The 25061-nt window shown below is 41.2% G+C and overlaps 2 protein-coding genes and 1 long non-coding RNA gene across 6 annotated transcripts; 1 reads left to right on the top strand and 2 right to left on the bottom strand.

The window, feature by feature from the left end:
• The first annotated feature begins 80 nt into the window (after positions 1–80).
• On the top strand, positions 81–20658 carry LOC106167987 (uncharacterized). 4 transcript variants are annotated; one of them, XM_087011327.1, is made up of 9 exons: positions 81–137; positions 526–746; positions 945–1037; positions 1356–1494; positions 1897–1937; positions 2378–2447; positions 2812–2848; positions 3406–3469; positions 20015–20658. In XM_087011327.1, exons 1-9 carry the CDS (start codon positions 101–103, stop codon positions 20171–20173), a joined length of 861 nt encoding a protein of 286 aa, XP_086867453.1. In that variant the 5' UTR covers positions 81–100; the 3' UTR covers positions 20174–20658. The 4 variants fall into 4 exon arrangements, with proteins under 4 accessions (XP_086867453.1, XP_086867454.1, XP_086867452.1 ...); XM_087011328.1 differs by lacking the exon at positions 20015–20658 and adding an exon at positions 4013–4296 and having other exon boundaries at positions 526–665; XM_087011326.1 differs by lacking the exon at positions 20015–20658 and adding an exon at positions 4013–4296.
• LOC147762056 (uncharacterized) lies at positions 4717–5737 on the bottom strand. Its single transcript, XR_015333938.1, has 3 exons — positions 5650–5737; positions 5369–5431; positions 4717–5273 (listed from the first exon to the last, which is right to left on the bottom strand). It is a non-coding gene; the product is annotated as an uncharacterized LOC147762056 (long non-coding RNA).
• On the bottom strand, positions 20650–25018 carry LOC106167977 (V-type proton ATPase subunit d 1). Its single transcript, XM_013546893.2, has 7 exons — positions 24816–25018; positions 23972–24143; positions 23339–23517; positions 22926–23083; positions 22068–22244; positions 21620–21697; positions 20650–21366 (listed from the first exon to the last, which is right to left on the bottom strand). Exons 1-7 carry the CDS (start codon positions 24934–24936, stop codon positions 21205–21207), a joined length of 1047 nt encoding a protein of 348 aa, XP_013402347.2. The 5' UTR covers positions 24937–25018; the 3' UTR covers positions 20650–21204.
• Positions 25019–25061: the final 43 nt, after the last annotated feature.

Raw genomic sequence — 25061 nt, 5'->3', positions numbered from 1 at the left:
TGCCCCCGACAAATTAGAACACAGATGGTTAGATAACACTGTTTATTTGGCGATAACTTTTGACTGTTATGACGCGCACTTCTGCCCTGCAGATAAAACTATGGCCGGTCTACGAGACAAGGTGGTTCTTATAACAGGTATGATTTTGAATATTCTATAGCTGCTTTTATATCCTAGGTTTTCAAAATGAAAAGTAGTGTGCTTAACCACAATTAAAACTTCGGTCCTGTGAACCCATCGACCGGTGTGAGAGAAGTGGTAGGTACATGTTCAACAGTTGCCTTAGCATTGGAAGTTCGGGGACCCAAATGATAAGTACATGGAGGAGATAGTCAAAAGTACAGTGTCACCATATGGGGTGATTTTCACCTGTACCAGTAAGATATACATAAATATATATAAGACTGCCTGTGCAAGGTAACGGGAGACGGACGTCGTTCTCGACGAAGAAAGAATTTTACAGTGTTTGCAATGGTTTGTACCAGTCGCTCTTCGGATGTTTTTTTTTAAATTAAAACATTCCAGGCGCGAGTGGCGGGATAGGAGCCGCGGTGGCGGTGCAGTTCGCTAAACACGGATGTCGTCTGGCACTCAGTGGACGAAACGTGGAGAAACTGGAAGAAACCGCCACGAAATGCAGGGAAACTGGTCTGAACAGTGAAATGGTCTCTCTCTCTCTCTCTCTCTCTCTCTCTCATCATGAAAACACACCCGCGCACAAGTACAAACACTCAGGCAGTGCAATGGTCTCTCTCTCTCTCATTATAAAAAAAACACACACTTACAAGTACATTCACTCAGACAGAAATGCAGACGCAACTTGCATTCACATGCGGCTGACATGCACACGTACTCTGCTTAAAGACGAAGAATTTGGTTGGTTCAGGAAGAGGAAAATACATAGTGAATTGTAATATTCAAAATATCTATATATATAATTTCAGGTGTTTGTTGTGCCAGGAGATATATCCCAGGAAGAAATTGCATCAGATATCTTAGAAAAAACTATCGAAAAGTTTAATCAGTTAGACATTTTGGTAAATATTCACTTATTCTACTTGAATAGAAACTTAATATATGAACAGCCTTCATAATATTTCTATTTTATTTTAACATAGTAGCTTTGAGATATTTATTCCTTTGATTTCTCAATTGTGTCACATGGGCCTCTACTTCTTTGATTTTTTAAAACAATTGAAATATCTGTCAAAAAATAAAGGCCAGTCTAGATTACCCTGCCAACAATGTATGTAGTAGGGCGTGGATTAATTATGACTTCTAAAGAGATCCCAGGCACATAAAAAACTTCTTCAACGTTATAGTTACATTGGTGTCAGAACGTTATTTCTGCTTAGGTCAACAATGCCGGGGTATTCTTGATGGATACTATAGAAAATCTGGACATGGACAACTTTGACCGTGTTATGAATATTAATTTCCGTGCGGCTGTGTATCTTACTCACCTCGCTGTTCCGTATCTTGTGGCTACTAAAGGTAAAGTGTTCGTGTGCTTTGTGTGTTTGTGCGTGTGCACGCGCGTGATTTCGCATGTCTGTTTGTGCATGTGCATGAAAATGTGTATTTTACTGAGGTAGGCTAATATTGAAAGATGAGTGATTTAGTTTTCACGGACGATTTGTATATCCATGTTTTCTGCAAGTCTAGCTCCTGTCTGAACTTGCGGTGAGGTTTAATTATGTTAATAAATTCATTAAAATGAATTGATATAATTTTGTTATTTATCATTAAATGATGTGTCTTCCTCCATTACATAATGTAAGTTATCATGCACGCCACGCAAATTTGCACTTCGTCCGATAGTTGAATTCAATTGGCAATTCAGGTACAAAACATTACCGGAAAAAAATTGAAATTACTTTCTCTCTTCTTTCCCAGGAAATGTAGTGAATGTTTCGAGCACAGCCGCCGCCGTGCCAGTAAGATTTTTCTCTCTACTGTCGTTATTATTATTATAATCTTATTATTATTATTATCATTATTATCTTAAATGTTATTTCAAATTCATGCATAAAGTACATTTAATGAACTGTAAAAATAAGTGCTGCTGACCATTGAACCCCAGATCTTCAACAACGACCCGGTTTTTGCCAAATTTTTGTGTTCTTCAGCTCGCTTTAAAGACCTTTTAAGACCTTTTAAAATTAAAATTTTCCAATGGGCGTCGGAAAACTTTAGTTTACAGATAGGCCTACATCTTAAGCTATATTGTCACTCCCATTATGTTAGAACCTATCTCTCGGCATCATAGAATATTTAATAGGGTATTTTTACTGGAGCCAGAGGTTGATGAGAAATTTAGTTTTCTTTTTTTTTTAATTCTTTTTTTTTTCATAAGGATAACGTTTTCCTGTTTCAGGGAAGCATGAGGTTTACTTACGGTACTTCCAAGGCAGCACTGGAACATTTCACAAAGTCTGCAGCCCTGCGTGAGTGGACGTCTTCTTTTTAAAAATAATTCTTCAAATTTAGCACCTTTCTGAAAACAAGGAGTGTTAAAACTCCTTGCTGAAAAGAGGTGTATACCATTACTCTGTTGTTACTATGTTATGTAGCATATTTACACATCCTAATGCCGTACGAAAGGCAGCGTATATTGAATATAAATTTAGATTTGTTTGATTAGGTAGTCACAGATATTTTTCTGGCTAATTCTGTGCGCATTTCGCGCAATTTTTAACTTTCTAAATTAACCCATTGAGGGTAACTAAATCGGTTTAGTAGACCAGGGCTGTTACAGCTCTACTTGTACTTGAAAGTGTGTAGTATAGTGTTTATTTTTCCCGTCCATAGATTTGGGCCCCAAACAAGTGCGTGTCAACTGCATCAGGTAAAGGCTTTATTATTTGTACATATTTCATTCACTATTGATCATATCCAGTGTGTTTATTAACGTCATAAACATACCATTTCTACTTTGTATATATCGTTTAATCATATGTAGTCATTACTGAAGCTCAGTGCAGTGACGAATTTAAACAGACCGTCTTGTGACTGACTGCCCTCTACCGGGACCACTGGTTAATTTAGTTCATTAGATAGCCACAGATATTTTTCTGACTAAATATTTTCTGACAGTCTTCCAAATTGTCTTTGTTGTTCCATCCACCATTTTGACCGTCTTCTGACAGAAAAAATTAGATACCCGTCAATGTAAACTTGAAAATCTGACCGTTTTCCGGAAGACCCAGAAGACGGCCTAAATCCGCAACTGTTAATTCTATGCAATTTCCGTACTGTCCAGCGATAAATTTTGTTTATCCAACTGGCCTCTCGCAGAGAATATTTAGTATAGTAGAGATTATATAGTAGTAGATAATTATTATATATGGTAAAGTAGAGAATTATAGTAGCAGAGAATATATAGTATAGTTTTCTGTTTTTCAGTCCTGGCTACGTGGACACAGACATCCTACCTAACGCAGGGGTCGACCCGGAGACCATTAAAGCAGTAAGGACACCGCGACTTTTTTCTTTGTAAAGTCTCCTTTGAAACGTTTTGCAGAGTAAAAGGAAAATTCTTATTGCCAAGTTGATCTTTAATAATTTCTGTTGTCTTAAATACTTTGTCTGTCTGTTGTTACTTCAAAGTGGCTTAGCAGAGGCTTCCCTTAATGTGGGATTTAAACAAAATTACGATAAACTGAAACAAAAGCAAAAAAGTCGATGTTATTACCTCTACAATATTTAGATATTTTAGAAAAATATAAATCGAAAGAATATTGAAATTTTTCTAGTGGTAACTCACTGGAAAGAACAAGTTAAAGCGTTCAGCGTGCCTTTCACTTTTGTTTCGTATTACTGGCAGTGGACTAACGCTAATTAATTAATCCATTTATCTGTGTGACATATATTTGTGCCTTGGTGTTTTTGTACTGTATTTTTGTTGTCTATTTGTGAAACACCTGTCACATTAATAAAAATATTATTAATAATCTTTATTTTCATCACGCCATCTTTAATAACGAAATTCTTCTTTTTCATTTTCTCTAAGCTAACGGGGCAGCTACAGGCAGTTCACCCCATAGGAAGATATGGCAAGCCAGATGATATAAGTGAGATCATAGTCGCCGTTGCTTCAGACAGCGCGCGGTTTATGACGGGTGCCATAGTGGCGGTAGACGGTGGATTGCAATTAAGTGCTGCATTTTAAAGAAGGGAGGTGGAATTTTACAAACTTTTGCAAAAGACTGATGTTGGAAGCGTTTTACTTCCTTTCTGAACGAACAATAGATTTACAGCAAAGATGTAGAAAACAGGTATCATTTCGAAATCTAACGTGATGCGTGTCTGCTGAGATTTGAATAGTTTTTCCTACCAAAGGTCTGAAAAATTGCGTTTTTTTTCGCAAAGACGTCTCATTTCCCTCAGGAAAACCAACATGAATCTAGTATTGAAATTACATGTTAAGCAAACGTCAATTGTCAAGAACAACCTTGGAAGAGGGCTTCATCTTTTAGCTAGTAGCTACTAAACATGACAAATAATCTACCCCCCCCCAACCCCCCCCCCAAAAAAAAAATTAAATTTAATGTAAAATATTAATAAATTAATGAAACATAAATTCAAACAAAAATGCCTAAAAACGGCTTTTGGGTTATTGACAACTTTTGGGCAAATTTGGCATGAGCGTACTAGATTTTATTAAATTATTTATTAAAAACCAATAAAGTTACATATTCTTTGCTGGTTAATTATGCTAGAGACATTATTAAGCTATTTTTAATTACTAGGAGACGTCCTGTAGAAATACTATTTATCTAAATGTGCAGCCCTTGCACATTTTCCTAAAGAAGTTTTGACGAAAGAATCACGCACTGGCAAAACATGAAGTTGCTTAGGTCAACAATATGACCGAAATTTTATCAACAGTTTGGTACACGTCAAAAAAAAAAAAAAAAAAAAAAACAATGATGCATGAATCACTTTCCAATAGCAGCTTGAATCCAGAATGTCTTAGATATTGTTAGCTAATAATTAAGAATAATAAATTACACTATCTTTTTGTTATAATTACAATGCACTGTTTAGAAGCTGTTTCTATATAATCGAGTTGTTTGCTATGGCAATATAAAGACAGCAGGTGCTCTCTATATCTTCCTGGTGTTGTCAGTGTCCAGTCTATGGTCACACTGGTCACACTGGTCAGTGGGGTCACATGGGACGCGGGTCGCCACAGGGTGTCTCGCCTCTGTTACAATGTCTTGGGTGGACTGCTTGGTCAGACTGACCCCCATGTCCAGAATTCCCTGAAACTGACATGACTCAGTGAGTAATGGAGAAAGGGGGAGAGATAGGGAAAGTGTGCACATTCTTATATTTAAAAAAGGGACCATAATTTGACACTTACAGTCATCTGTCTGTGTGCCGACATCCATTGTAGCTATTAGTCTTCCATTCAGTCTTGTGGGTCCTGGAAGTATAATACAACTGTGTGAAAAACGTTCGTATTTTTTAAGTTGAAGGACTGTTGATAACAAAAACGGGGCAGATAGTGTGAGGGCTGGTGTTTTTTTTTAAATCTTGATAACTAAACACTGGATAAATAATAAATTAATATGGATTAACAGAAGAAAATCACTACATCCATCATAAATATAAATCAATAGGCTAACACCTCTCCATATCTACCTCCAGTCCTGGTCATATCTGTGCCCACATCTCTGTATGCGATGATTCCTGAGCGTCTGGGGTTCTCTGGAATAGATATAATAACAAAGTGTAGTATCTAACTCCGTCTGATATAATTCACTCCAGTTTGTTCAGTTCTGGTGGTGTGTGTGCTCCCCTCGCACGGAATTCACAATGAATTCACAAGTGGGACGTACGTGCGATTTTTAAAGCACGGGGAGGGGGGGAGGGGCAAAGTTACCTGCCTCAATGTCTATAAACCTGTAGTTTTGTGAACTAGATTTTCGAGTGTGCTCTCTCTCTCTCCATCTCTCTCTCTCTCTCTCAAACACACCCGTGCACTTAATTAAGGACACACACGAACCCGTCTTCATATATGCAGCTATAGGCCTACACAAGCAAAAGCACGCGCACGAACATTAATTCTCACCACACGCATAACGTATAACGATCGACAGACACACGACAACATCTTGGTAATATTTTTTTAATGTGATCGTTTGTTGGGTCAATGTAAACACGTAATATTCCTTTGTTAAAAAAATTAGATAAATAAATAAATAAACATGGAATTAAAAGTAATACATACGACTTTCCATGGCGCACGCTGTCTGACTGTCTGTCATGTTATTGCACTGCTGTTACTAAATTAATTTCTGGCAGAGTGAATGTTCCATCAATGCCTGTCTTCAGTCTTGTGCATTTGCGCCCTCTGAATTTGATCCCTACTGCAGAAAAGCCTCGATCCAGTCCTGGTCAGATAGGACTGGATCGAGGCTTTTCTGCAGTAAACCCAAGCCGGTGTCTTACTGATTCAGAGGGCGCAAATGCACAAGACTGAAGACAGGCATTGCTGTTTTTCTAGTTTATTCAGCGGTTTGCTTAGGCAGACGTTACTGTCTTGTAGAAATTTTGCAAGTAACAATTAAATTGTGGATGCATTATTTCTAGAGGGGGCTATATTTATATATTTTCAATAAAGATATATTTATAGTCGTTTGTGTTCTTCATTTTTATATATATTGATATTAAATATGGAGAATGTACATGTCATTAAAGTCAACTCGGCTGACGTTCAGGAGCTGTCACTAATACCGGGTGTTAGTGACAAAATAGCAGAAACCTTGGTGTCAGCGAGACAAAATGGTGGACAAATCACCAGGGAGTTATTGCAACTAATAACTCGTAAGAAGTTGACGGATGATGTGCTGGAGTTATTGGACTTTACTCCTAATACTACCCTCTCTACAGTACAACAAGCCTCTGGAGGTAACACCAGCGCGGATCAGAAAATGGTGTCACGGGAGCCCAGTAGTTCTTCGGGTTTCGGGATTGGGTGTTTATGGACTTCTACACCCATTCGGTCACCCTTGAGTGAGGTACCTAAGGCTGACGAGAGGCGCATGGTCTCCACGCCTGTACAGACAGGAGAGGGGATGAGGGAAATGGTCTCCACTTCAGTGCAGACGGTGGTTTCTACACAGACTGGAGACGAGTTACATAGGAGGTATGTAAACCTGGAACAGGCAGGTGTTAACCAGGCACCTGGGGGGATTCCTGTGGGTTCCAGACAGGAATCTCGAGGGCCAGCTAGAGGGCCGTTGAGTAAAATTCCGTGGGGAATAACTCCTATTCCCGAGAATCCAGGGCATGGTGATGACACTGAAGTGAAAATTCCATTCACTCAGGATATGCGTATACCTGGAAGGAAGACAGAAACCAGCCAAGTGCGACAGGCTACTGTACACTGGAAAACAGAGCCAGTCCCAGCTTACACCCGAGGGAGTCATGAGAATTATGGTGCAATGTATCAGCCAGGTCCGTTCACACAAGGCCAAAATGGACCGACTACTGGGGTCAGACATGTAACTTTGCAGCCAGGTGTGGTCACACGGGACCAGTGTGGATCGAATCTTGCTTTTATGCAAGATGTGCATCAGCCAGGTGGGGTCACACGAGACCAGTGTGGACCGAGCCTTGCTTGTGTGCAAGGCGGGCAGCAGCAAAGGGAGGTCACACGAGACCAGTGTGGACTGTACCGAGATGTCAGACCAACAGGGTGGCAGCCAGACCAGGTCACACTAGATCACTATGGACCGAGCCATGCTTATATGCATGGTGAACAGCTGCCAGGTGAATTTACACTGAACCATGGTGGACCGAATCGTGAAAACTGTGGTCGGGGTCTAGAGCCATTCAGACAAGACTGGTTGAGACCGGACCATGGTGAACCAGTACCAGTTACCGGTATCAGCACTCAAGGATATGACTGTGGGGGGCCATACCAGGCTCCAGTCATTTCTCAGAGGAGAGCTGATGTACCCTGGGAACCAGTTCCTACTAATGAGGCTTCTTACCCTATGGAAGTCGGAGGTCGGGGTGTCCAGGGAGGACATCGTGTTGTCCAGGGAGGATACAGTGGTGTCAATGGAGGACACGATGGTGATCATAGGAGTCATGGTGGATGGGGATCTATAGTTAGCGCCCCAACACGGAAGTTTAACCCTCCAAAGAACTTAGTCTTTGATGGGCGTGGTAACTGGACTGCATTTAAGAGCTTATTTGTCAGGCATGCAGTTCGTGAACAGTGGGATGATGCCTTATCCCTCGATGGGTTATGTTGGTGCCTGCGGGGAAAAGCTCAGGATTACTATGCTATACTGAATCAACGGGTAGGTGGCCTAACATACCGAGTGTTGCTGCATGAACTGGAGAAACGGTTCGGAGAGCGGGATACGCCAGCTACAGCACAGTCGCGTTTCCTGAGTTCAGTTCAGGAGTCTAATGAGTCGTTAGATGACTGGGCTGATCGTGTGTTAACCTTGGCAGGTCGTGCTTACGAGGGCTTGCCGGAATCATTCACTGATATGCAGGCGGTGAATCGATTTTGTGCTGGTTTATTGGACAAGGAGGCGGGGCATAGTCCTCCAACTGTTCGTGAGGCAGTGCGTTTGCTGAGGATGCATCAGCAAATGTACCAGGTGATGGAACACACGGTGCCGAGGAGGGGTCGTCAGGGAAACCCGAGAGTAAATAGGTAGCGACGGCCGAAATACCTCCAACACCTGAGATGTCCAGGTTGGTCCAGTGTATGAAAAACGTGGAGAAATCCATTAAATCTTTACAGCTGGATGCGAAGAAGAAAACACCTCCTAATCCGGATATGTCCAAGTGGGTCCAGCGAATGGAGAATATAGAGAAATCTATTAAGTCTCTACAACTGGATGCGAAAAAGAAGGCGATCGAGAAAAGTGGGTCGCCGAAGGCAGAAAATGGGCCCAAGTCTGAGAATAGACCTATGGATGGGACTTGTTTTAAATGCCGGGAAAAGGGACATTTTATCCGTGAGTGCCCGAGATGGGGCGATGCCTCGGAAAAGAGACAAGATAAGGTCTCAGGGGCGAAGCAGGGAAACGCCAAGGGGTCGAGGTAGGGGGCCTATCCTCGATCCGAGATGACGCTAGGTCAGACGTCAAAGATACTGATGATAAGGCTCGAGAAATTGGATCTGAAGCAGAAAAGAGCACACCTGAGCCAGAGGTGGTGTATGTGAACCAGATTGGATCCGTATCCGACTACTCTTTAAAAATCAGAGTAGGTGATAAAACAGTGAGGGCATTAGTGGATACCGGTGCTCGTGTTACCATTTTATCTGACAGTATCTACAATAGCTTGAAAAATCCGCCGAGAAAATTAAGGGATGTGCAGTTGTGGGCTGCAGGGCGGAAGATGGCTATGCCGGGTTTTATCGCAGGTCCGATAAAATTAAAAATTGGACACAAGTGGTATACGGAAACAGTATACGTGGCTCCTTTGGAGGAAGAGATGTTGCTGGGAGTCGACATATTGAGAGATCGGGGTCAAGCCATGATTGATGTTGGAAGAGGGATTCTGCACTTCGATGACATGAGTTTAACTTTGGACTGTTGCCTGGAGAAGGGTGTTCCTCAGGTAGCACGCGTTATGGTGTCAAAGCGCCGGGTAATTCCTCCTAACTCTGTAGTCAGAGTCGCATGTAAAATGGACATGGACCTCGATGATTATGTCATAGAGCCAGTGGAGAGGGGCGCGTGTAATTTCTTGGTTCCAAGGGTTATACGTAATAGGGGGAGTGACCCTATTATGGTGCTGATTAACCCAAGTGACAGGTATAAGCTGCTTCGGAAGGGGTCAGAAATCGGGAGGGCTTTTTCTTATGAAAAAGTCGTGACGACTGGACAAGCGTTTGACGGACAGGCAACTAAGTCGAGGGTATCTACTTTGACATCGAGTCAAACTGAAGAGGATGGGGTGAGAGTAAATTACTCTGTTCCTGCACCGAGTAAGCATGAGGTGAGACCAGCCGAAGGCGAGGGTGAAGAAAGGCCAGTGGTTCCTCAACATTTACAGAAGGTGTTCGAGGAATCGAGTACAGAGTTGAGCGAGGATCAGCAAGCTCAATTGGGTCAAGTACTGACCGAGTTCCAAGATGTGTTTGCCCAAAGTGAGATTGACTTAGGTAATTTTACTGCCTTAGAACATACTATTGACACGGGGCAAGCGAGGCCGATCAAGCAGAGGATGCGGCGTACACCAGTGTGTTTTGCTAATGAGGAGGAGGCTCATCTGCAGAAAATGATCCAAGCAGGGGTAATACAAGAATCTACATCGGATTGGGCGTCAGCGCCGGTGTTAATTCGTAAAAAAGATGGTAGCGTCCGTTACTGCATTGACTACCGTGCTTTGAATGAAGTTACCACTAAAGATGTATTCCCACTGCCACTGGTGGACAATTGTTTGGATACCTTGTCGGGTAGCGTTTTCTTTAGTAAGTTGGATGCAAACTCAGCTTATTGGCAGGTACCCATTCGAGAGGAGGATAGAAAGAAGACCGCGTTCATAACAAAGTATGGATTGTATGAACACATTCGCATGGCGTTTGGTCTTTGTGGGGCACCAGCTACCTATGCCAGAATTATGAATTTGGTCTTTCGAGGTTTATCATGGAAGACGGTGCTGGCGTTTCTGGACGATATAGTGGTGCTGGGTGCGAGTTTCGAGATTCATCTGCAGAATCTGCGTGAGGCTCTAATGAGGTTTAGAGCGTATGGGCTAAAGTTAAAGCCGAAGAAGTGTTCTTTCTTCCAAAGAAAGATCGAGTTTCTAGGTCGAGTAGTGACTGGGGACACCTTAGCCATGTCGGAGCATGATATCCAGGTGGTCAGAGATTGGCCGATGCCAACATGTGGAAAGGATGTCGAGAAATTTATGGGCCTAGCAAACTACCATAGGGCGTTTATCAAGGACTTTTCCAAACTCGCTGCTCCACTATATGCCATGACTGGTAAAAACAATTTTAAGTGGGGTGAGGAGCAATCTGTGTCATTTAGATCACTGAAGGAAGCATTAACTTCACCACCAGTGTTGGCTATTCCGAGGCAGGATGGCGAGTATATTTTGGACACAGATGCGAGCGAGTATGCCATTGGAGCAGAGCTGCTTCAGGTACAAGATGGCGAGGAAAAAGTTGTAGCTTACGGAAGCTACGGCCTCACGAAAGAGCAGAGGCGGTATTGTACAACACGTAAAGAGCTGCTTGCTGTTGTACGTTTCACCAGGCAGTATAGACATTATCTCCTGGGGAGGCCATTCATGGTGAGAACCGACCATTCGAGCTTACGTTGGTTAATGAGGTTCAAGGAGCCGCAGGGTCAGTTGGCGCGATGGTTGGAGGAGCTGTCGCAGTTCAACATGGTTCTATCACATCGGGCAGGGCGACTTCATGCAAACGCGGATGCACTGTCAAGAGCTGGACACACGGGGCAGTGTTTAACGTTTGGGACAGGGGTGCGCCTTGGAGACCTACCCTGTGGAGGATGTGAATATTGTAAGCGTGCTCACTCAAACTGGGCCAGGTTTGAGGAGGAGGTTGATGATGTGGTGCCATTGGTGATCCGAGGGGAAAACCAGGGGGGTACCAGGAGCGTCGAAAGCGATGAAACCTCAAGTGACCGACAGAGTAACAGTGGCAAGACGGTAAACACTGTTATGGTTGACTCAGTGAGGCAGTTTTCAGAACCGGAGGTATTGGGGCCAGTGGTAGATACCTCGCCTGATGAAAAGGTGGAAGAGATGCCTGAGTACCAGATGTTGAGAGAGGTGATCGAGAATATCCCATGGGACCCAGGGAAATCGGTCCGAGTTAATGTGATCACCACTCGTCAGCAGGCTAAAAAGATGAAAAGAACGCCTGAAGTGGGCTCTACTGGTGTAGAGTCGAGTTCAATGGAAGTGGACTCTAAGGATGTAGAGTCGAGATCAAAGGAGGTGGGCTCTACTGGTGTAGAGTCGAGTTCAACTGAAGTGGGCTCTACTGGTGTAGAGTCGAGATCAACTAAAGTGGACTCTAAGGATGTAGAGTCGAGACCAGCTGAAGTGGGCTCTAATAGTACAGAGTCAAGGTCAACTGTGAAGGCTGAGAGTAAAAGTACCTCAGGGCTGCGCAGTTGGGGGTATTCAGTGGAAGAGGTGAAAGCGGCACAGAAAGCAGATCACGATGTGAATCTGATCAGGGAGTATGTGGACAACGCCATTATTCCAAATCAGTCTACTCTATTCAGAGGGAGCAAGGAATTAAAGTCTTATTGGCTGGATAGAGAGATGTTTGTAATGATTGATGGTGTACTGTATTGGTCAGATCCGAAGACTGACGATAAGAAGTTAGTGCTTCCACATGGGTTGCGAGTTAAGGCAATCGAGTTACACCACTGTTTACCATCAGCAGGACATCAGGGAGTCTCTAGGACTAAAGAGAGACTTCGAGAACGTTTTTATTGGCACAAGTTAGGCCGAGATGTGGATAACTTTGTGCGAGGCTGCGCAAGTTGCAATCAAAATAAAAAGTCGGCAAGACATGGCCGGGGTGCTTTAACCGAGTTCCAGGCTGGAGAACCTATGGAACGTGTACACTTGGATTTTCTGGGTCCTCTACCGAAGAGCACCAGGGGAAATGAGTACATACTCATGATGGTTGACCAGTTTACCAAGTGGGTGGAGTGCATCCCGCTTCCATCGCAGTCTGCCGAGGAGACAGCGCAGGCGGCAGTCGAACGGTTTTTCTCACGGTTTGGGGTACCGTTTGAAATATACACGGATCAAGGAAGAAATTTTGATTCGAAGCTGTTCAGTGAGGTGTGTAGGATATTGGAGATCCATAAAGCACGGACGACACCCTATCGCCCATCTTCCAATGGTCAGATTGAGAGGTACAATCGGACATTGATGGACGCAGTGCGTTGCTTTACAGAGAGATCTCAAAACCAGTGGGATCTTCATCTACAGCAAATTGCCGGGGCTCTCAGGTCATCGGTCAACAGGATGACAGGTTTTACGGCTAACAAGCTGATGTTGGGCAGGGAAGTCAACACTCCTGCTGGAATAATGTTCCCACAGAAGGGAAGAGAGCCGAGTAGTACCGAGGGGTATGTGGCTGAGTTAGAAGCCGACCTACAGAAGGCGCACGAGACTGCCCGAGGTAAGCTCAAAGTATCTTCTAAGCGTATGAAGCGGGATTACGACCTGAGGATTTTGGAGCGAACCTATGCGGTCGGGGATTCAGTTTACATACTGGATGCGGCCGGAGGCCGGGGGAAGTGTAACAAACTATGTCCCCCGTGGAAGGGTCCGGGAGTCATCGTGGAGAGGCTGAGCTCGTATTTATACCGGGTAAAGGTAAGAAATGCAGTGTTCGTGGCCAATCATGACAGGTTAAAACCTTGTCGAGACAGTGAGATACCTCTGTGGATCCAGCAATGGAGAAAAAATCCCGTGGTTGACTCTACAGTCAAGGGGGATGACAGAGTGTATTGTCGCTGTAGGCAGAAATGGCAGGGCCGATTCATGATACAGTGTGATTATTGTAGTGAATGGTATCATGGGTCCTGTGTAAACATTACTGCGTCTGACGCCCTCTCGATAAAGAAGTACAAGTGTGAGGATTGCACACGTCGATTGGTGCGTCCGGGCCATGACCCTGGGAAGGGTTAAGGTCAAGATTTGTGGTGTTGAAAAGAGAATGGGCGCTGGTTGTTTTTGAACTAGTGGGGGCCCAATTTTCAGTGCACCACAATGCTGCCCAGGAGAGGTACGACCTGGTCAGGAGTAGATGCTGGGAAGGAGTATTCCTAGTGATGAGTACCGTGTATGGATTCCTTGGCTGGTCAGCTAAGGCTGATCGAGAAGCGACAGGGGATCTGATAGAGAAAACAGAGTGGGCGGTCCTTGGCTGGGTCAGCATGGGCTGATCGAGTAGTGATACAAGGATAGTAAGAATGTGTTGTTGGTGTCGGATTGTAATGACTACCTCCAATCCAGATAAAGTGGGGAGGAGTGTAGTGATCCGGCATCGGTGTGTGGCTTGTCTTGGCCTCGATCCGAGTCGAGGCTGAGTGTCAGTTTGGGAGAAACTCGATAGCTGTAAGGAGTGGGTTACAGCGAGGAGCACTGAGAACAAAGGGCGACGCCATTACTGTGAAGCAAGATAGAGATAGAGGTTGGAATCCTGATTTCTAGTGGTTATCTATAGGAAAGGGATTTCGTTACTGCTAAGGTAAGCAGATTATTAGTAGAAATATCCGGAGCTAGAGTTGATTAGCGTAAGGGATTTCTATAGCACGTCACTTCCGGCACAATTCTGACCAATGCTGATCTTCTCCGGTTCCCTTTATTAAGTGCTGCATTTTAAAGAAGGGAGGTGAAATTTTACAAACTCAGAAACTTTTGCCAAAAGGCTGACGTGGGAAGCGCTTTACTTAATTTCAGATCGAACAATAGATTTACAGCAAAGATGTAGAATACAGGTATCATTTTGAAATCTAACGTGATGCGTGTCTGCTGAGATTTGAATAGTTTTTCCTACCAAAGGTCTTAAAAAATGCGTTTTTTCCGCAAAGACGTCTCATTTCCCTCAGGAAAACCAACATGAATCTAGTATTGAAATTACATGTGAAGCAAACGTCAACTGTCAAGAACAACCTTGGATGAGGACTTCATCTTTTAAAGGTGATTAAAAGATACATGTACTGCAAGTGGCGGGAACTTTTCATTTCTTTTATTTACACCGTTCAGATTTACATATAAACACAGTCCACATACCTTATTATTGCACTAACAGTTTTTACAGCTGTACTATTTAACATAAATCCACATTTTCATAGCTGTATACGACGGTTAAACAGGTACTACGTTATAATTCTTGAAATAAACGTGCCATCCCTTTTTTCAATTAGGAATAGTTACTAGTATAATTTATAGAATCACACTGAACATTGAGCCGATTGTCCAGCCTCCACATCTTTACATACAGAAAAATTTAAAAGTAAAGTTTTATGTAGTTTGTGGTCTTTTTGGCGCAAACATTTTTTTTCTTCTGTGAATCATTGAGGCCTTTAAAAAGATGCACACGGCAGATTTTTTTTGGATCTTATGACCGCTGCTTAACACAGCAGATTTTTTTTTTTTTTTTTTGATCTTATGACCGCTGCTTAACACAAGATCCTCAATTCTCCACTTTGGTTTTTGTGACAAAACAAAATCCATAAAAAAAAATCAAGAAGGAAAACAGTCGTGACTAGCACCAACTTTTAATTTTCGTGCAGTATCCACTCAAACCCTTAAAATGACATCTATTTAATACCTAATTACAACTTGTATTCTTCATACTCCATTTTTCAATAAAACGCCATAATACCAACCTGCCATCTATTGGCAATAACGAAAACATGGCGAGTACCAAAAAATAAGTTACCAAGTCACAGTAATAATTCCTGTGGTTGATGTTTGAAAATACTTCAAATTTGCGGAAGGTATTAATCATTCCAATATATGGCCCAAAACGACCCTATGAACCCAGCAACATGTAGAAAACGGTACCTACGTGGGGCCGGATTGGAAGTTCGGGGACTCAGTACATGTAGGGGTTAGTCGAAAGTACAGTGGTCACAATTTGGGGTAAATGTCACCTGTAAGTTGTACCAATTAGCTATACACATAAATATATTGCGCACTGCCTGTAAAAAGAATTGGGAGACGACGTTCTCGATGAAAGAAAATTACACGCAGGCTCGAAATACGGACACCGTTGTATGCTTCTAGGTTGGATAACGCGTTAATGCTTCTTCCCATCCGTGGTCAAAATATTACTTGTAAATCGCTATGAGGAAATCCAACGCTGACAACAATAACTAGTTTCAATCATTTAATGTTCACTCGGTCGTTGCTCGTTTAGTTACATACTCGAGATCTGTGGGAACAGGGCCGTAGCCTCCGGGGGGGCAGGGGGGCAACTGCCCCCCCTGGGATTTAGAATTTTCCACACTGGTAGGGGGACACCCCCTCCCCTCTCGGTGGCTTCGCCCCCTCGTGTCCGCTTACTGCCCCCCCCCCCCCCCCTAGCATTTTGCTCAGGCTACGGCCCTGGGGAACCTCCATTATTTAAACTCAAACCAAGGCAAATGATTCTTGAACTGAACTTATTAATCAGTTTAACAGAATGACGTTAACTCTTTAGACTTTACACAAAGTTTTATGTAAAATTACGAACCATAAACACACACTCACACACACACACGCACACACACACACACGCACACACACACACACACACGCACACACACACGCACACACACATTTAGTGAAATTACCGAAAACGCTTTTGAATTTTTATTTGTCCCAGACATGTCACATCCAAAACGGTACGTGAGATAACACTGTTTATTTGGCGATAACTTTCGGCTGTTATGATGTAATTCTGCTCTGCAGATAAAGCTATGGCCGGTCTACGAGACAAGGTGGTTCTTATCACAGGTATGATGTGAATATTCTATAGCTGCTTTAATGTCCTAGGTTTTCAAAATGAAAAGTAGTGTGCTTAACCACAATTAAAACTTCGGTCCTATGAACCCATCGACCGGTGTGAGAGAAGTGGTAGGTATATGTTGTCTTAGGATTGGAAGTCCGGGGACCCAAATGATAAGTACATGGAGGAAATAGTCGAAACTCAAAGAACAGTGGCACAATATGGGGTGATTTTCACCTGTACCAGTTAGAGATACATAAATATATATAAGACTGCCTGTACAAAGTAACGGGAGATGGACCACGTTCTCCACGATGAAACAGTCCCAGTGTTTGCAATGATTTGTACCAGTCGCTTTTAGGGTGTTATTTTTACATTTTAATTTAAACTGAATTTAAACAGGTGCCAGTGGCGGGATAGGAGCCGCGGTGGCGGTGCAGTTCGCTAAACACGGATGTCGTCTGGCACTCAGTGGAAGAAACGTGGATAAACTGGAAGAGACCGCCACCAAATGCAGGGAGACCGGTTTGAACAGTGAAATGGTCTCTCTCTCTCTCTCTCTCTCTCTCTCACACACACATATTATATTATAAAAAGCCTACACCCACACGCACAAGTACAGACACTCAGGCAGAAACGCAGACTCAACTTGCATTCACCTGCAGCTGACGTGCACACTTACTTAATTTATTCAGAAACAAAGTATTTGGTTGGTTCAGGAAGAGAGAAAAACATAATAGATTGCAATTCAAATAAAGAATATTTAATTCCAGATATTTCTGGTGCCAGGAGATATATCCCAGGAAGAAATAGCGTCAGAAATCCTAGAAAAAACTGTCGAAAAGTTTAATCAGTTAGACATTTTGGTAAATATTCACTTATTCTACTTGAATGGAATTATAATATTACGCACAGCCTTCATAATATTTGTATTTGTATTTTATGAAGTAAAATATCGATCCAAAAAATTAGGCCAGCCTTGATAACTGTGATATCAATGTAAAAGCGCACGGCTTCAAGGTGTTTTAAATTTAAAAGCGATCCCAGGTACATAAAAACACTACTTCAGCGTTATAGCTACATTGGTGACAGAACGTTTATTTTCCTCCTTAGGTCAACAATGCCGGGGTATTCTTGATGGACACCATAGAAAACCTGGACATGGCCAACTTTGACCGGGTTATGAATATTAATTTCCGCGCGGCTGTGTATCTAACTCACCTTGCTGTTCCGTATCTTGTGGTTACTAAAGGTGAAGTGTTCGTGTGCTTTGTGTGTTTTGCGTGTGCACGCGCGTGATTTCGCATGTCTGTTTGTGCATGTGCATGAAAATGTTTATATTAGTGAACTTATCTTGAAAGATGGGTGATTTAGTTTTCACTGACGATTTGAATATCCAATACTTTTCGCTAGTGTTGATCTTAAGATGAGGTTTATTTATTAAAATAAATTGATATAGTTTTGTTATTTATCAATAAATGCCGTGCCTTCCTCCATAACATGTAAGTCATCATGTACGTCACGCAAATTTATACTTCGTCCGATAGTTGAATTCAATTGCTAATTCAGGTACATAACATTACAGGAAAAAATTAAAATTGCTTTCTTTCTTCTTTCTTAGGAAATGTAGTGAATGTTTCTAGCCCAGCCGCCGTCGTGCCCGTAAGTTATATTTCTCTCTACTGTTATTATTATCATTATTATTATTATTATCTTAAATGTTATTTCAAATGAGGTACATTTAATGAAATATAAAAATAAGCGCTACTGACCACTGAACCCCAGATCTTCAACAACGACCAGTTTTTTTTATCAAGGTTTTTGTTCTTCAGTTCGTTTTTAAGACCATAATTTTCTGATGGGCGTCGGAAAACCTTAGTTAACAGATACATCTTAAGCTATATTTTCACTCCCGTTATATTAGAACTCATCACTTGGCATCATAGAATATATTTAAAAGGGTATTTTATTAGAGCCGGAGGTTTATGTGAATTTTACTTATTTTTATATATTTTTTTAAGTATGATACGTTTCTCCTGTTTCAGGGAAGCATAAGACTGACTTATGGCGTATCTAAGGCTGCATTGGAGCATTTCACAAAGTCTGAAGCCCTGCGTGAGTGGACAGACGTCTTCTCAATAAAAAACAAAAATAGATTTCATGCATCCTATATAGCATCTTACTGAAAAGAGGTGTAATCCGTTGCCAGGATATTTACAGGGTATACACATCTATGTAATACGCGAAAAACTCCACGCACGTGTGCATACGTACTTTGTGAATGTAAAACTCTTAGGCTAAACTTTCGAAATCTACCCACTCAGGCTTACAGAAAATGGTGTAGTCGGGTTTTTCCTGTTCGCCAACTCGACTTCAATGTGTATAGTATAGCGTTTGTATTTCTCATCCATAGATCTCGGTCCCAAACAGGTTCGTGTTAACTGCATCAGGTAAAGGCTTTATCATTTTTACATATTTCCATCACTATTGATCATAGCCAGTGTGTTAATAAACGTCATAAACATACCATTTCTACTTTGTTTATGTCGTTTAATCATATGTTATCATTTATTGAAGCTCAATCAGGGGCGGATCCAGGATTATTTGAAGGGGGGGGGGGGGGTCCGCGGATGTGGAGAATATATAGTATAGAATAGAAAAATAGTAGTAGGGAATATAGAGTATAGTAGAGAATTAGTGGTAGAGAATATATACTGTAGTATAGAAGAGAATACTCCGGTATATAGTAGTGGAGAACATAAAGTGCAGTAGAGAATAATATAGTAGACAATAGTATAGTAGATAAAGAGAATAACGGCAGTACAGAATATATATAGTAGTACAGAATAGTAATAGAGAATATAAAGTTTTCTGTTTTTCCAGTCCTGGCTACGTGGACACAGACATCCTACCTAACGCAGGGGTCGACCCGGAGACCATTAAAGCAGTAAGGACAGCGGAGTTTTTTCTTTGTAAAATCTCTTTTGAAACACAAGAATGTTTTGCAGAGTAAAAGGAAAATTCCTTACTGCCAAGTTGATCTTTAATAATTTGTCTGTACACATTACTTCAAACATTGGAGAGCGGCTTAGCAGAGGCTTCTCTTATATGGGATTTAAATAATGTTACAATAAATTGAAACGAAAGCAAAGAAGTCGAAGTTATTACCACTACCACATTTAAATATTTTAGCGGGTGTTTGAAAAAATAATCTACTGTGGTAACTCACATTACAGATCAAAATCTTCTGTGGTAACTCACATTACAGAACAAGTTTTAGCGTTCGTGTTGTTCACAGTGCCCTTAAAATTTGTTTGGAATTACTGCCAGTGTGTGCTCAAAAAGAACGTTTATGATTCCATTTATCTGTGGGACATATCAGCAACTTGTGCGTGGGTGTTTTATACTGTATTTTGTTGTATAATTCGTAAACACCTGTCGCATTATTAACATATAATCTATCATCCAATAACCTTCATTTTTATAACAACATCTTTAATCATGAAATTCTCGTTTTTCATTATCTCAAAGTTTACAGGGCAGATAAAGGACGCTCATCCCATAGGAAGATACGGCCAGCCAGATGATATAAGCGACATGATAGTCGCCGTTGCCTCAGACAGCGCGAGGTTTATGACGGGGGCCGTTGTGGCGGTAGACGGCGGAATGCAATTAAGTGCTGCATTTTAAAGAAGGGAGGTGAAATTTTACAAACTGATATGCACCATAGACGAGAGTACAGGTCATTTTCAAAATAATAACGGAATGCATCTTACGCGATGCGGTTCTCTTGTAAGTTTAACAAGTTTACTTTCAAAAGGTCTGGAAAACCGGTTTTTTTTTTTTGCGAAAACATCCCAATTGCCCTAAGAAAACAAACATAAATCTAGTATTGAAATTGCATGTTTTGCAAACGTCAACTGTCAAGAACAACCTTGGATGAGGACTTCATCTTTTAAAGGTGATAAAAAAGACACTGCCAAGTGACGGGAACTTTTTCTTTTATTTACACCGTTCAGATTTACATATAAACACAGTCCACAGACTTTATTATTGCACTAACAGTTTTTACAGCTGTACTATTTAACATAAATTCACATTTTCACTGCTGTATAACATTGTTAAACAGGTATTGATAGAACTCTTGAAATAAACGTGTCATATCCTTTTTTCAATTGGGAATATTTACTTCTCTAACTTGATATGACCATTTAGAGAATCACACTATTAAGCCGACTGTCGTGAAGTCTCCACATCTTTACATATAGCATAATGTTAAAGTAAAGTTTTATACAGGCTGCAGTCTTATTCTCTTCTGTGAATCATTCAAGCCTTTATAAAAAGGCAAATTGCAGATTCGTTCACTAGCTTTCATGAGTGCTGCTTGACACAGGATCCTCAATTCTCTTATGTTCAGGAGAAAAACAAAAAACATTGAAAAAAAAAATCAAAAACGAAATAGCCGTGACCAGCACCAACTTTCAACCTCCGTGCAGTACCCACTCACCCCAAAACACTTTAACTAATATCTATTTTAATACCCAATTACAACTTCTATTTTTCATACTCATTTTTTCAATAAAGTGTGAAATTTACATCTTGACCATAATACCGACCTGCCATCTATTGGCAATACCGAGAACATGGCGAGCACCAAAAAATAAGTTACTAAGTCACAGTAATAAGTCCACGTATATTACAATCTCAAGCACTTGATAATATTAGAATATAGGAATGTAACTGTCTATTTTTGCCCGGTGTCTCTGTGCGACGCACTCCGCTATCCAGATGATGTTACGACATTCCTGCTCTTTCAGCTTCACGTAGCCGTAGAAGACGCCAAAGTGGAACTGGTTCATAAACCCGTTTATCATCAACTTCACCTGGAATTACACCACGGAAATTTTATAGAATATAAACAGTATAATATATGCCAAATCATTGTTTTTATTCACCTTTAATCCTATATTTTTTCCACCATGACACCTTAACAAATCACCATATATTCTTTGCTAATTTAAACCAAATTTGTAGGGATACAAAAAGTAAACAGTGCTTCAGAAAGAGGTAAAATGGTCTATTGTTCAGTCGTTCACGGCAATACTTATGAAGGGTGAAAAAAAAAGCCCAAGTCACCTCATGTTCAAAGAATTTGTCTTCCAGAGTTTTCTCTCCTGGCCCTGTGCCCGACCCTTCAAACAACAACTTGTACTCCTAAAAATTAAACATTCAATTATGAGCATTAGGCAAATATCGCAAAAAGGTTAATAGGAGACTTAGGAGAAATCTTTTTCTTGTGAAGGCTATTTTATCAGATTATCAAATATATTTTTATTTGTAAATGCAAATTATGAATCAGCTTTAAGAAAGATGTGTTGAATACTGCATGCTGCAGAGAGAGAGAGAGAGAGAGAGAGAGAGAGAGAGAGAGAGAGAGAGAGAGAGAGAGAGAATATTATAGGAAACAAAATCGGGGCATTGTTGCCAAAAACTATATATAACAAAACTGCTAAGTAAACAAATTAAATTTTTATAAGCATCTCTTTTCATTTTCTCCCACACAATTTCCTTAAATAATACTCACCCCATAATATTCCGACACAGCCCGGACCTGCTCATAATCATCAGCCCTAGATAGCGCAGCCAGGCCATCAGGGTAGAGCTTGCCACAGCGGGGGTACAGCTTGGCCCGGTCCTCCTTGGACAGCTCGGTGCCAAATGAGTTGATGGTGATGATGAAGGCTCGTCTGTCAGCCTCAAACTGAAATGGAAGTGACAATAGAATATATTCCAGGAAATAACACTGTGTTTGATTAAAGAGGGTATGAATTCACAGAGCTCAGTACTAAATAATTTGATATTGACTGTTACAATGGAGTTTATGTTTTGATCTCAAAAACTTAGTCATGTCTGGGTGTTGGCGTTGAAAAAATTATCTGGGTCCAAGCAATTTTATCAGACTGACTGTAAATTCAAACTTTCAGCTCTTTCAGGTGTGGCCAGTCTCTTGGACCGAACAAACACATATCTCTACCACTTTTAAATTTTATCACAGGGATGAGACTGCCATATAGTGAAAAAGTTGAAAAATATGGTGTAGGATCCAAAGGGTGCCTAGACCAATGCTATTTTTGGTTCTGATAAAGTCAGGTAATCTGCCAATAGTTGGTAAAGCCTCATCCCTGTTATCAGTCCAAACCAACAGTTTCTATGTTGCCTCTATACTGTCCTGTGGCAACCATAGCAAAGTATTTCACACCACTGGCCAAAAATCTCCAGAAAAAGACAGCCTCAATAAACCACTGAGTAGCAAAAGGACACATAGACAGCTGTCTAGTGAAAGGGAAGAAAGACAACCCAAATGACAAAAAAAATCTCATCCCTGTTACCAGTCTGATCAACAGTTTCAGGATGCCTGTATACCATCCCTTGGGATACTCACAGCCAGTGCCTCACACATGACCTCAGCAGTCGTCCCTCCCATCTCCTTACAGAACTTATGGAAGTCCTCCAGATAGGCTTTGTACAGAGTATTCCTGATGATCTCAATGTTCATCTCATCCAGATCCTGCTCAGAGATACAGTCTATGAAATAAGGAGCTGAAACAGGGGAATATAGTCACATTAAGGACAGTCTCAGTGGCTTTTGGCAGACTTCCCACCCCCTTCCCTTCTGCCTCAACCCCACTCTAATCTTCTTCCTCAACTCCCTCTCCCACAGAATAAATAATATAAATAAAGGAATAAATAAGATTAATAACAACAACAACAACAATAACAATAAAATATGTAAATACCTGAAAAAAAAAATAAAAAATATATTACAAAAACCGATGACGTCCAGCACTCACTGACCTAAAGGTGTGTCTACCAGCACAGCGTTATACAACTCCGCGGGAGTGGCCGCCACATGTATGGCCTCCATCTGCTCAAAGCTGCCCAGGGGGTGACACTTGGGGATCAGCTCCGAGATGGAGCGCTGGTGGAGAGTGCCCGTGATCAACAGGATAATGTTGTCTATCATGTAGCTGTACCTGGGAAAGTGAAAGTGAAACTGGTGTAATGAGAGGGTCATTATAAGCAGCTATTCACTGTGATAGCATATTTCAAGGAATCTACAGGACTGAGGAGAATGAAAAGATAATCAAGTTTATCAAATTTATGTTCAAATACTTTTTGATCATTATTATTGAGTACTTCACTCAAAAAGTTATATGTTCTAAGTCATCTTTTTTTAAAACTGCACACTGATATTGTTGTTGTGGAGACTGTAATGTCATAAATTTAACAAGAAGTGGCAAGCGCAAAAAAAAATAAATGAGATAGTTCATGAAAATGAACATATTTTTTTTCTCTACTGCCAAAAAAGGGTGGATAACTGTAGTTGTCAGAATCAACTCCTATCTCAGTGAGTTATCTGGTTATATAAACTATTAGGATGTAATCTTACATTTCTGATAGTGTGTGTATTATAAATAATCCACTTACGTGATATAGTCCAGGAATGTAGACAGGGGTTCTACAGCATGATTCCTCATGTGTTGAAACTCAATCACTAACTTATCTTTGAGTTTGTCATCTATTACAGATACAGAGAGAGGACTGGGCTCATTGGCAAGAAAGTTTCCATAGTCTGTGCTCTGGAGGTGGAGTTTTAAATCTGGAAACAAAATGATTCTTTTCATATATGCTTATTTATTTATTTATTTTTTGTACCCAAGTTGACATAAATGCACCTATACACATTTACCAGAAGAGTTGATGTCTTTGGAAGTAAGTCCTACCATGGTTCTGTTATATCAAAATGATCTTTAATCAGCCTGTTAACAGCTTGTCAAAAGAAAGTCAGGCAATTTTAGATTTAACTAAAATCATTAACAGGCAACTGAAAATAATAAAGATATCATGTCTTGCTGATGAAGGGTTGTTATTTTAAAGCAGATTTTACCGATTCCTTTAAGATGCAACATGAAGTTGTCACATCACGTGCTGTCATAGCTGAAGCCCAGGAAACCATTGTTAACAGAATATCAACACATCAAATCAATTGACAAAGTCTAACATTCACAATGTCCGTATTATAAAAGATATACAAGGAAAAATGTCTCCGAATCATCACATCATAATCTGATCAACAACAGTCAATATGACAGTCATTTGTCTGTGAAGGGTGTATGATTTAGTTATCATGTGAAGTGCTGCACAGTACGTGTACACACAAATACTCTCAGTATCTGTAAAAGTCAGAATAAATGGGAACTGTCACTGTATGAGTGTCACTGAGTCCGAGTCCACCGGCGACACCGACTCACCAAAACACTTCTCTACTAACCATCTAAAGTATCACACTGTACAAGATTAAGGTAGTCTGTTTGCGTTAGGATCCCTCCCTTGAAGCCTCGCACCAGCCCCTCCAGGTAGCCATTGTCTATGTTGAAATCCAAGGCGCTCATTTTCAGCAAAAAAATACTCCGTCCTGCAGCTACCACTATTGATTACCCTAGTACAAAATGGTGGTTTGCACGTGATCACATGATCATGACCCTTTTCAAAATACTAGACGGCGCTGCTGAGCAAA

Source organism: Lingula anatina, chromosome 4 (genome assembly GCF_051362555.1).
Source record: "Lingula anatina isolate TDL-2025a chromosome 4, LinAna3.0, whole genome shotgun sequence".
Classification (NCBI taxonomy): domain Eukaryota; kingdom Metazoa; phylum Brachiopoda; class Lingulata; order Lingulida; family Lingulidae; genus Lingula; species Lingula anatina.
This window is presented reverse-complemented; position numbering and strand designations above follow the sequence as displayed.